This window comes from Procambarus clarkii, chromosome 90 (assembly GCF_040958095.1).
Source record: "Procambarus clarkii isolate CNS0578487 chromosome 90, FALCON_Pclarkii_2.0, whole genome shotgun sequence".
NCBI classification, from domain to species: Eukaryota; Metazoa; Arthropoda; class Malacostraca; order Decapoda; family Cambaridae; genus Procambarus; species Procambarus clarkii.
Window position 1 is genome coordinate 11,874,606 of NC_091239.1, and position 10,452 is coordinate 11,885,057.

Below are 10,452 nucleotides of genomic sequence, written 5' to 3' on the forward strand. Positions count from 1 at the left end.
TATCCCGATAGGTTTAATTGGGAAGTATAGATGCAACATAATCGTGTCCCAAACCGGAAGAAACGAAGTAAAAACTTGAGAAAACAAAAGTCACATGACCACGTTCAAGGGTCAAATCAGGGTAAAGGGACGTAATGACAATTTAATGACAAAAATAATAAAAAAATGGAACATAGTTTATACAAGCAGCGTTCATAGATTCGAAGTTAAAAGTTCTGGAAGTGAACGTTGCTGTTTTTATGATATGGCAACAAAGTGTATACATTTCTAACTGCTGACACAATTGTGTTAACATTTTAGACAATTCGAGTACTTTTGTTTCTATGTAGCTAGTTCGAAACTACCTGTTCACCCAGAAACTCCAAAAGTCATGCCTTATATCCAGTTTCAAACATAGGGACCCCCTTTGATACCTTCACGGTGATATTGGTATCAAGTGGGTCCCTACGTAGGTATCATCCCTTGATGCCCCCAGTGGGACCTAGGGCCCGTTGATACCTCCTAAGTGACACTGGTTAAATACCAACAATATTGGAAAGAATGCGTCCCGTTTTAACGGAATACGTGACAACTTACCGTTAAAATTTGGCAGTTGGAGTCATACACAGAAAATGTCTACATACAAAACTAATTTAGTTATTCGCATGAATGTTTTTATTGGTTCGGAGGAAAACAAAGTTTTCGCATGTGTCTTTTACCAAGCTTCGAGTCGAAGCATTATTTTTACAAAATATAAGTTATATTAACTCATATTCCTTTTAAAATATGCATTCCATTTATGTATTGCACGTATATATAATTTTTGTTTGATTTAGCCAATAGATAATTTACCAAAATCTCGTGCAAAAATGATGCGGTGGTTCGAAGCTTCGTAAAGGATTCATACGGACACCTTGTTTATATCTATGATTACAGTAAACTTAAAAACATTGTCTTTTAAGCAAAATATATTCAACCAAAATTCTACACATTTCCAAATCTTTCATGGACAATAACTACAAACGTATAGTTCAGTTAAACTACTTGTATTCCGAGAGCCGACCGGGTGAGAATGTGAGCAAAGCAGTGAGCCCTGTACCGGTGGGCTCAGTCTCGGAACAGCGCTCGGACTGACTTAGTGTCGGTCGGCCTCGGATCGAACCCATTGATATCCAAAAGAAACAACATTATGATTTTCTTGTGAATATAAAGTGAAAACATTCATTCTTCAGCTAATGGACTGGTATGGCGGTGATGAGGATGATCACAGGAAACTTCTAATGAACAACAACATTAAGATGTTCGCTATGGGCAGTATTTACAAAGATATCGTCTCCAAATTCCGATAGAGTATTAATAATGCTTTTATATATTTACACATATTTATACTATGTTCAGGCTCCAGAGTCCATTTTCTATTGGCGAGCGTTATTGATAGTGGTGAATATGATTGTGTGTTGGTGACTGGATGTGTAATGCATATACAGGACGCCAAGTATATGAGTATTTATATACAAACGCAGCCTTTCTGAAAAGTGTCTGTACATCAGATCTCTAGTAGAGATTTATTCACATGATTTATCGGTATAAACATTAGAGTAGGAAGATGCGACACACACACAAGGTTATTCAAGCACTTTCAGAGTCAACTTATGAAACCTGTACATCTTTCCTCAATCATAGTGGCTTAGTTTGTAGTTATTAAGGAGTTTACGAGTTCCGAAGCGGTGAACGAGGTCTTCCTCGTTACCGATGTCCTAGGAGCGCCTCGGAGCTCTTAATCTTGATAATAATTACCACCATAGCCGCCATAATGAGGTACACATCTAGAGGTACAAGTGCTTGCAAAATGTTGGCCCGTCTGATTTCAATAAACACCCTGATCGTGTTATCCTTGTAAACACGCTCAGATATTGAAAGCTACTGAAAATGTTTTCAATGCTGAAATTACTTACAGTAATTGAACGCTTTGTGTGTGTTTAATGACAAAGAGTATAGTGGTATTTTTTCACCCTATAAAAAATTTGGTTTGAAAAATTATAGACGATTATTTTTAGTGATCCATCAAAACCTGAAAGAGTAATGTCAAAATTGTTGTAAATAAATGCGCCTTGTTGCACTGCACCTAACTATGCGGTAATAGAAATATGTTACCATGTACTTCAAGACGGGAAAATATTGCACTGAACTTGCAATATACTTGTGCATAAACTTACGAATAATTTTTTATCTACAGTCATAAACTGTTGCTTCTAAACAAAAATAGATAATTTAACGTTTATTAGCAGGCAAAAATTTGTGTGAGGAATAACATAACCTAACCTTAAATTTTGGCTGCTAAACGCTCATAAATGAGGAAAGGCATATTGACAAAATAAAATGTTATAATAAATTTAAATGACAATTTCAAATACAATCAATTCTTTGTTTTTGAAGTTACGTCCAAAATATGCAAGAAATACTAGATTGCATACCTACAATGGAATATCTTCAACCCTAGTGTGACTTTTGTTCTTAATATGGGCAAGGACATCAAATAATATTTTTCTTTTGTTCACATCTTTTTTGGGAAAAAGGAAAAAGAGGATATTATGCTGTTAAGGAAAAAATACAATCCCTGCTATGATTGGATGGTTGTCGTTATTTAATAAAGAAGCCCCTTGATTGGTCAAAATATCTGACCAATCATATTCCTAAAAGACACCCTCTTAATTGGTTAAAATGTCTAACCAATCACAGGCGCTAGGGGCTAGTGGATCTTGCTAGTTTTCCAAGCAAGCTTATCTACACGACAACCAGTCCATCTGAGGGCAACCGATCTTCCTCTGGAAACTCGTCAGTGATGTAGTAGTTAAATAAGACCCAGTAGATGGTGAAGAGAATGAAGAAGGTCGAGGGGAAGAATCTCCGAGCGTAGAGATCGATGATGGAAAAGCGGTCGAGCAGGTCCTCCTCGCTGGGCACTGTATTCCCCGGTGACATCTCCGACATTAGCTTCCTTTTCTTGGTCAGGATTTGCCACACCGTGAAGGGGGGAGGTGGAGAAGGGGACTCGTCCTCGGACTGAATGTCTACTTTAATAACTGTCAGGTCACTTTCACTGTCCTGCGTTTTTTGTTCAGACGATTCTTTCTTGAACTTAAATATGCTCCCTCTGCTGGTAGCGCTGCCGCTGTCGCTACCCGATAGATGGGTGTCCCTTTTCGCTAGTATAGGGTCCATCTCCCCACTTACTACACTGGTGTCAATACCACTGCCGTTACCACCACTGTCAACGTCACTCTCTCTTAACTCTGGAGACTTGGTGATAATTCTGGCTCGCAGGCCCTCTTGCTCCTCTTTCTTTATGGCCTGCAGACTCACCGGTACAACCGCAAGGGGGAGTTTCAGAGCCTCCTTCAGCGGACTCTGAGTATCTACCACCTGCACCTCTTCTTCAATAGGTTGAACGCTCAAGGGGACAACAGAGAGCGGGACTTTGAGGGTGTCCCTTAGAGACGCCCCTATGTCGACGCCTCCTTCGTCCCTCACCGTCGTCGTCACCAGCATCGTGGCGTCCTTCTCCGCCGCCTGCAGGAAGATACACACCTTAGCACTACCGTCTTCACCACCTCTGTATTGTGTCTCAGTATTCAAGTGTTTTATTTTATGATTGTTAGTGTATTTGTTTATTATTTGTATTTACTATTTGTATCTGCAGAATCGAGTTATTAGCTCTTGGACCCCGCCTGTCTAATCAATCTAATTTTCTTCTATTATGTCTACTACATATATTTCTCTTTAACACACACACATCCTCAGGAAGCAGCCCGTAGCAGCTGTCTAACTCCCAGGTACTTATTTACTGCTAGGTGAACAGAAGCATCAGGATGAAAGAAACTCTGCCCATTTGTTTCCGCCTCCGCTGGGAATCGAACCCGGGCCATTAGGACTACCACCCCTCAAGCGCTATCCACTCAGTCACGAGGCGTCCCCCCACCACACACACATTGTGTGTACTTACATAATTGTGCTGACGGGGTGTCGAGCTTCGGGTCTTTGGTCCCGCCTCTCAACAAGCGCACAGGTTCCTGAGCTTTTGAATCTTATCATATCTCCGTTTGAAACACAGTCACTTAATAATCCAAGATGATCAAGATTTCTAATTCAATGATTTCTAATGTCTCTGTGGCTCTCTTGGGTACTCGGTTTCCACCTGTGTTCCCTCGTTTGAATAGAACCCGTTTTAATCTTTGTCTTATTAATTCCCCCGAGAATCTTTAATGTGGTAATCATGCTTCCCCTAACCGTGTGTTTTTGTGCGTGTGTGTGTGCGCGTGTGTGTGTGTGTGTGTACGCGCGCGCCTATTTGTGAATGCGTGTGTATGCATGTATGCGATTAAACTCAAATAATAGGAATTAAGATTACTTCATCATTCTACTCATAATATATAATAATTTGGATATACAATTTTAATAATTTGTATAATGTAATACCAGAAATATATTAAATGTAAAATTAGCACACACATTTTAAATACATGATTCAAAAATAATTTCCATGTACTTAAGAGCATAGACACCGACGATGATAACTTTGATATTACAGTATATAACTGTATAATTTTTCAGCAAATAATCAACAATTTGTCTTTTAGTCAGATTAACAAGTCAAAACGCCCCATGATTGGACAAAATGTGCGACGGATCACCTTCCTCTAAATAAGCTCTTTGATTAGACAAAATGTCCGATCAAGCACTTTCCTCCAATAAGGAAGCCCAATAATTGGCCAAATGTCCAACCAATTACTTTCCTCCTATAAATAAGACCATTAGTAACTCTAGCTGGCAAAAATGTTCAACCAATCAAGTTTCTCCAACGTCAATTAAAATAAAGCTTGGATTTTTATTCATCTCAAGTCCCATACATAAGTAACTGTCGCATGGTAATTTGCCCTGCAGGAAGTACCAGGAATTACACTCATACTTTCAGAAATAATTCTACACATAATCAAGGATCACATCTGATTTAAAAAAACAAAACAATGGGGGGTTGTGCACTGTGAGGTGAATCCAATCACCGGACATGTTAATGCCCGAGATTAGGTGAAGCGTCACCACCGCCTCCCACACTCCGGTCTACCCAATCTCTAGTTTTGGGTGATGAATAATGTGGTGTTGGTAAGGGATTGGGTATTAGATTATGGCACGCGGTTTGGTGAGGGTTGGGTATTGCCTGAGGGTAGGATATTGGGTGTGGGTTCGCCACTGGGTGAGGGGTAGAGATGAAGACAGGGAAGAGTAATGGTTGAGGGTATGGCATGAGGTGAGAGCAGTGTATGAGGTGAGAGCAGTGTATGAGGTGAGAGCAGTGTATGAGGTGAGAGTAGCGAATGGGATGAGGTCTCATGATTTGAATGAGTACATACTTCAAAGGCAGCACTATAATAATAATAATACTACTAATAATAAATAATAATAATAATAATAATAATATCACTTACTATTACTATTTAATATGAGGGTCGTCAGAGGTATAATTATTACTAATATGATAATTAAAAGTTACTAGCAAAATACAAAACTTAAGAAAAATAACAAAATTTAGAAATTGTTGCAAGTAACATCGTTAATTATCAAGCTTCTTGTTCCTAGGCTTTTCGGGTAATTTTTGTTTACACCTAAAAGTAAAAAAAAATATTTACATTAGAATTTCAGGTCATATAAGTGAACGCCATAAGAAACACAAGTTTTTGGATACTTAGCTGTAATGTATTGCAACAACATGCTTTATCAATAAACATTATTTAATAGAAATAGAGGAAAACTGAAAAGCAATATTATTCCCTTAGACGATACCCCATGTTGGAGTTTCTTGCTGGGAAAAATAACACATTAGGATTAAGAATAGGGCAGTAGGGATATGAAGGATACAGAATGTGGGCGGGGCAACCCTTCCTCATAAAAATAACGTCACTTTTGGCTCGTATGCGCGCTATGGCCAAATTTGGACGTAATTTGAAATGAAATCGACTCACAAAAGTGACGTACTGTTCCGTTTTCTGTTTGAGCCGTCCGGCTTACTCGGCAAGCTTAGAAAAGGAAACTTTCAATTGACGTTTTTCATAACGTTTTGAAACTTTATGAAAATTTCCTGCCCACCTAACCTATCAGAGGACCCTTAACTTACTGTTGTTGAAAAAAAAATCCCAAACTTATTTTATTTTTTTTTTCATTTTCAAATTATGTCCATATTCGGCCATACGGGCAAACGGCCAAAAGCGACGTTCTTTTTAAGAGGACAGGTTGGCGATACAACGTAGCGGGGATCGGATTGGGGAAGCCCAAGAACACCTGATTGCCTAATTGGTCATTTACGATGATGGGGGTGGGGGGGGGGGGCGATAAAATGAAAAAAATCCTGGTGAATGATGAATTTTATTTAATGGGGTCCTATTAAGTAACTCTTAGGAAATATAGTGTTGTTAGATTCAAAGATTCTAAGACTGTCTCTACGGTTTGTTGAGATCATCATCTCGTGCTCATTAACAAGGTAATTCTTAAATTATGTCTTCATTTACAATATAGAATTGAGCATAATATTATAATTTGGTTGACCGTTTTTGATAAACAGATAAACATTACCGGAATTTGGTGTGTGAATTTAGTATTGGTATTTACTATTTGTGCGTTCAGGATCGAGCTGTTAGCTATTGGACCCCGCCTTTCTAACCGTCGATTGTCTAATGTACTGATTCAGACATTTTTCTCTCATTTGTACTGCTACTTATATTTCTAACACACACGCGCATACCCAGGATGCAGCCAGTAGCAGCTCACAGGTACATATTTACCGCTAGGTGAACAGTTGCATTACGTGAAAGAAAGTACGACGCCGCGCGGGGAGGGGGGGGGGGTGTTTTGTAAATAAAAAATCACACAAGATAAGCAAGTTCTAACCCCGTGAGAAATGGAAACTCGAAAATGTTTGAACGCTATCGTGTATGTTTTAATACATCACATGAAGCATGTTTCCCCTGTTTAAGTAGCCTTGACGCCACCACTGAGAAGCGCTGCAGGTTCGAACAAAAGAACGTGAACCTACATTGGTAGGGATTTACAGAATACCCTCGAATGATTTTTCCTGTCCTTTTCTCCAAGGCTGAGGGTTCCCGCTCCAAATATACCCAGTGGGCGCCATATTCATTAGCAAAAGTAATTTAAAAGTTGATTTTTTTAACCCTGATAATTGTGCCCATTGAGTATGTGGTGAAAGAAGTGAAAGAACTCGTAACTTCTAATGGGATGTACAAAGTGCTCAGTAACCAAAACATTCTGGCGATTGTATTTCGGACCAGATGCCCAGACATTTCATTTAATGATTCTTGATACTGAAATTATAAATTATATATCTAGGAAGAAATCATTTAAATTAATTTTTTTTTAACTCGTCCGCAGTTTACAGTCGTTCGAAATGCGGCCGTTCTTTAAAACGCGTTCCTCAATGTTGTCGCACTGTGTAAACATTATTTTGGGTACAATATAAATTCTCATCAGTTTAGAACAATTTTCTGTGTGTAGCAAACACTATAGTAGGTTATGTTAGGTGTTTTGGTGTATTAGTAATTAACTGTATTTGTAGTACATCGGGACGCATTTAAGGCTACGATACGAATATAGCAAGTGATCGAAACACTATTAGATTAGAAGCCTGATGATATTCGAACTTTTCTCGATTACTTCTCTCTCTTCCTGTGTTCGAATCACACCTCTGTAAACATTTACCCATGTAATGGGAATACAAATAATTTACAGCAGAATCAAAACACTTGCCCCTCGGCCTGTACACGGAATTATGATATATAATAATTAACATATGAAAAAAATATTGATTTTGAGTAAAGGGTTAGGCTAGGTATTTAGGTTCTGTTGGCAATTACTTGTATTTGTGGGAGAAAAGTAAGTCAAGTTGTGGTTTTACGAATTTGCCTCAATTTACCTGAGGGTAAATATTTACCCTTACTGAGGGTTTACATTTTTAGTGACCTCAACAATGACAGCAAGCAGATGGCTTGTCAAAAGTCTTCCCTGAATTGTTTCTGTTCTCTAACACCCCACAGAAGAGGTCTTTCAAGCAGAATGAAAGTTCATTGCTAATTTTTATATTATATTTGACACACATATGGATGTCAATATGTTCTCCATAAGAGCATTATGTAAAAACTTTCATTGTTTAAGATGGTCATGCAGACTTCATAGTCTCCCACAGCGGTCATGCACACTAAGCTCTACACACCAACAACATCAATTTAAGAAATTTAACCAGAGATGTTTAGAGAGCTAGAGAAATATTTAGAGAGAGCAGAAAGGCACGAGAACGAGAGAGAGAGAGATTAAATAAAATTCTTTACTAATGAAAACAAATAAGATCATCAAATTAATGAATACTAGGGCCAGTCTTCAGATGAGCCTCTGTTAAATAACATCTCTCAGCCGGCAGTTTCATTAGGAACATCAACAACGTTCCTAATGAACTCTAGTCTAAGTTTACGCATTAAAAGTAGAGCAGAGATGATTTTTTCAAAATAAAAATGTTAACTTAGGGTTTACAGAAGAGGTAAGACAAGGAAGAGTAATGATAAAGCTCTCAGCCAGTATGACTATATAACACTTGGAAGTCAAAGAGCCTGGATACGAAAACTTAACTGACGATAACCAACCACTCGGACCATCGGGAATCGAACGTCGACCCTGCAAGTAGCAAGGGTTGCCACTCTACTGACCAGTTCAAGTGGATGGGTTTTGAAGAGAACATCAAAGGCTGACAACGTTGTAGAGAGACCAAGCTCAGTGCAGTTTAGTTGTAGGTAATGTCTTACCCGCCAAACACACACCGAAACTACGACGTTGGTACAACGTTCGAACAAGTTTTAACACCTCCTAACCAGTTATAACAACCAATATAGCAAGTTGTAACAACGTTCTAATACGTCATAAACACGTTAAGCCAAGATGTAACAACTTTATTACAAGTTGTAACAAGCGGAAAATGGAGATAGTTTCGGTTTGTGTTTCCAGGGTACCTACAAGGCTGATTCTCAGCTCCAAATAAAAGCCTCATCTTGGTGTTCCTCTATAACGTAGCTTTATGCTGCGATTCTTTACATACTACAAAACATAGTTTCGTAATGCTAAACAAAAATGTAGACTATCTGCATGGATGCTTTTTTTGAGTTAGCTGAATTCCAGATACAAAATGTAGTAAAAATGAAATAGTTTACATGATAATACAATTCATACTATACATAGAGAACTAGCGTTACATTGTTTAACGTATAATGAATGCAGAAGAAATGCTCATACAGTGAACTGTCACATCATATCAATGTCAGTAAAAATACACGTAAAATCATGCTAGCAGCTACGTGAAATGAATATAAGGCTACGAGTTGGATTCACTATGGGGGCTTACTGCCTTTCCTCGCCTTGCTTAAGAAAACTGATGCATGAAGCAGACCACAACCTCAGAGGTACATATAAAAGCTGTAGTGTGGCCACAGTACACAAACACACATCAATACTACAGTACACATGGCTACAGGCCTCCGCCTCGATTGCTTTAGCACCGAGATAACTACAGCGTGCAGTTTAGCCCGCTCAACACACCATTATTCGTTCTGTGATCTGATGTTTAAGATCCTCCAGCTTCTTCCGTCGCTTGTTGGCCGCCCTCTCCACGAAGTTGATACAGGCAAACTCCAGGACAGCCGCGAACACGAAGGCAAAGCACAGAATGACGAAGTAGTCGAGGGCGGTGGCGTAGGAGACAGCCGGCCAGGCAGATCGCCCGCCGAATCCTAGCGTAGTCATGGACAGCACGGTGGTCACACCTGGCCATACGAGAGAAAACGGCACACCATGAGGACGCGGACCACTGAAAAAGGAAAACTAAAGTAAATTCTCAATGGGGGACCCACCATATTGAATTCCATTATGGCAATTTCGGCTTCAGTTCGTTCGTCAAAAGCCTTCTTTGCGTCTTCCACTTGGATCCTCCTCCGCTTCGCCATCCGCTCGAAGAAGTTTATCATGGCGAACTCAACGATGGCACCGAAGACGTAGGCAAAGCACAGGAAGTTGAAGTAGTCCAGGGATGTTAGGTAAGACACTTGAGGCATCGAGGCGCGCCCTCCAATGCCCATCTTGGTCAGAGAAAGCACAGTAGTTGTACCTGATTTTAGAGAGGCATTTTCGTGAGGAGTTACATGAGGTTTTACCAGAGGAATGATGATCTCTATAATGCCACTCAGGTAGACGTTCATCTGTTTGTTGAAATATTCCATAAATGATTGCCTTAGCACTGAAAGGAATATCTTCTCGCATGAACAGACGATTCTTAATTAAATCATTTCAATCTGATAAGACGTTTAAAAGAGAGCCAGATTAAGAAATAATAAGAAAACGGAAGACCAATATTAAATGCAAAAGGAATTT

At 39.2% G+C, this 10,452-nt stretch overlaps 1 protein-coding gene across 5 annotated transcripts in view; it reads right to left on the bottom strand.

Annotated features, from left to right (window-relative positions):
* Window positions 1-10,452, bottom strand: part of LOC123746566 (gamma-aminobutyric acid receptor subunit alpha-6) — a 186,710-nt gene continuing 176,258 nt past the window's right edge. For 4 of the 5 annotated variants that reach the window (XM_045728163.2, XM_069318346.1, XM_069318347.1 and 1 more), the window contains 2 exons: window positions 9,936-10,189; window positions 1-3,549 (listed from right to left, as the gene is read on the bottom strand). In XM_045728163.2, coding sequence (XP_045584119.1) covers window positions 2,764-3,549; window positions 9,936-10,189 — 1,040 coding nt within the window. In that variant the 3' untranslated portion in view covers window positions 1-2,763. Of the gene's footprint in view, window positions 3,550-9,624; window positions 9,849-9,935; window positions 10,190-10,452 lie in introns of all 5 variants that reach the window. The other variant, XM_045728165.2, reaches the window with a different exon arrangement.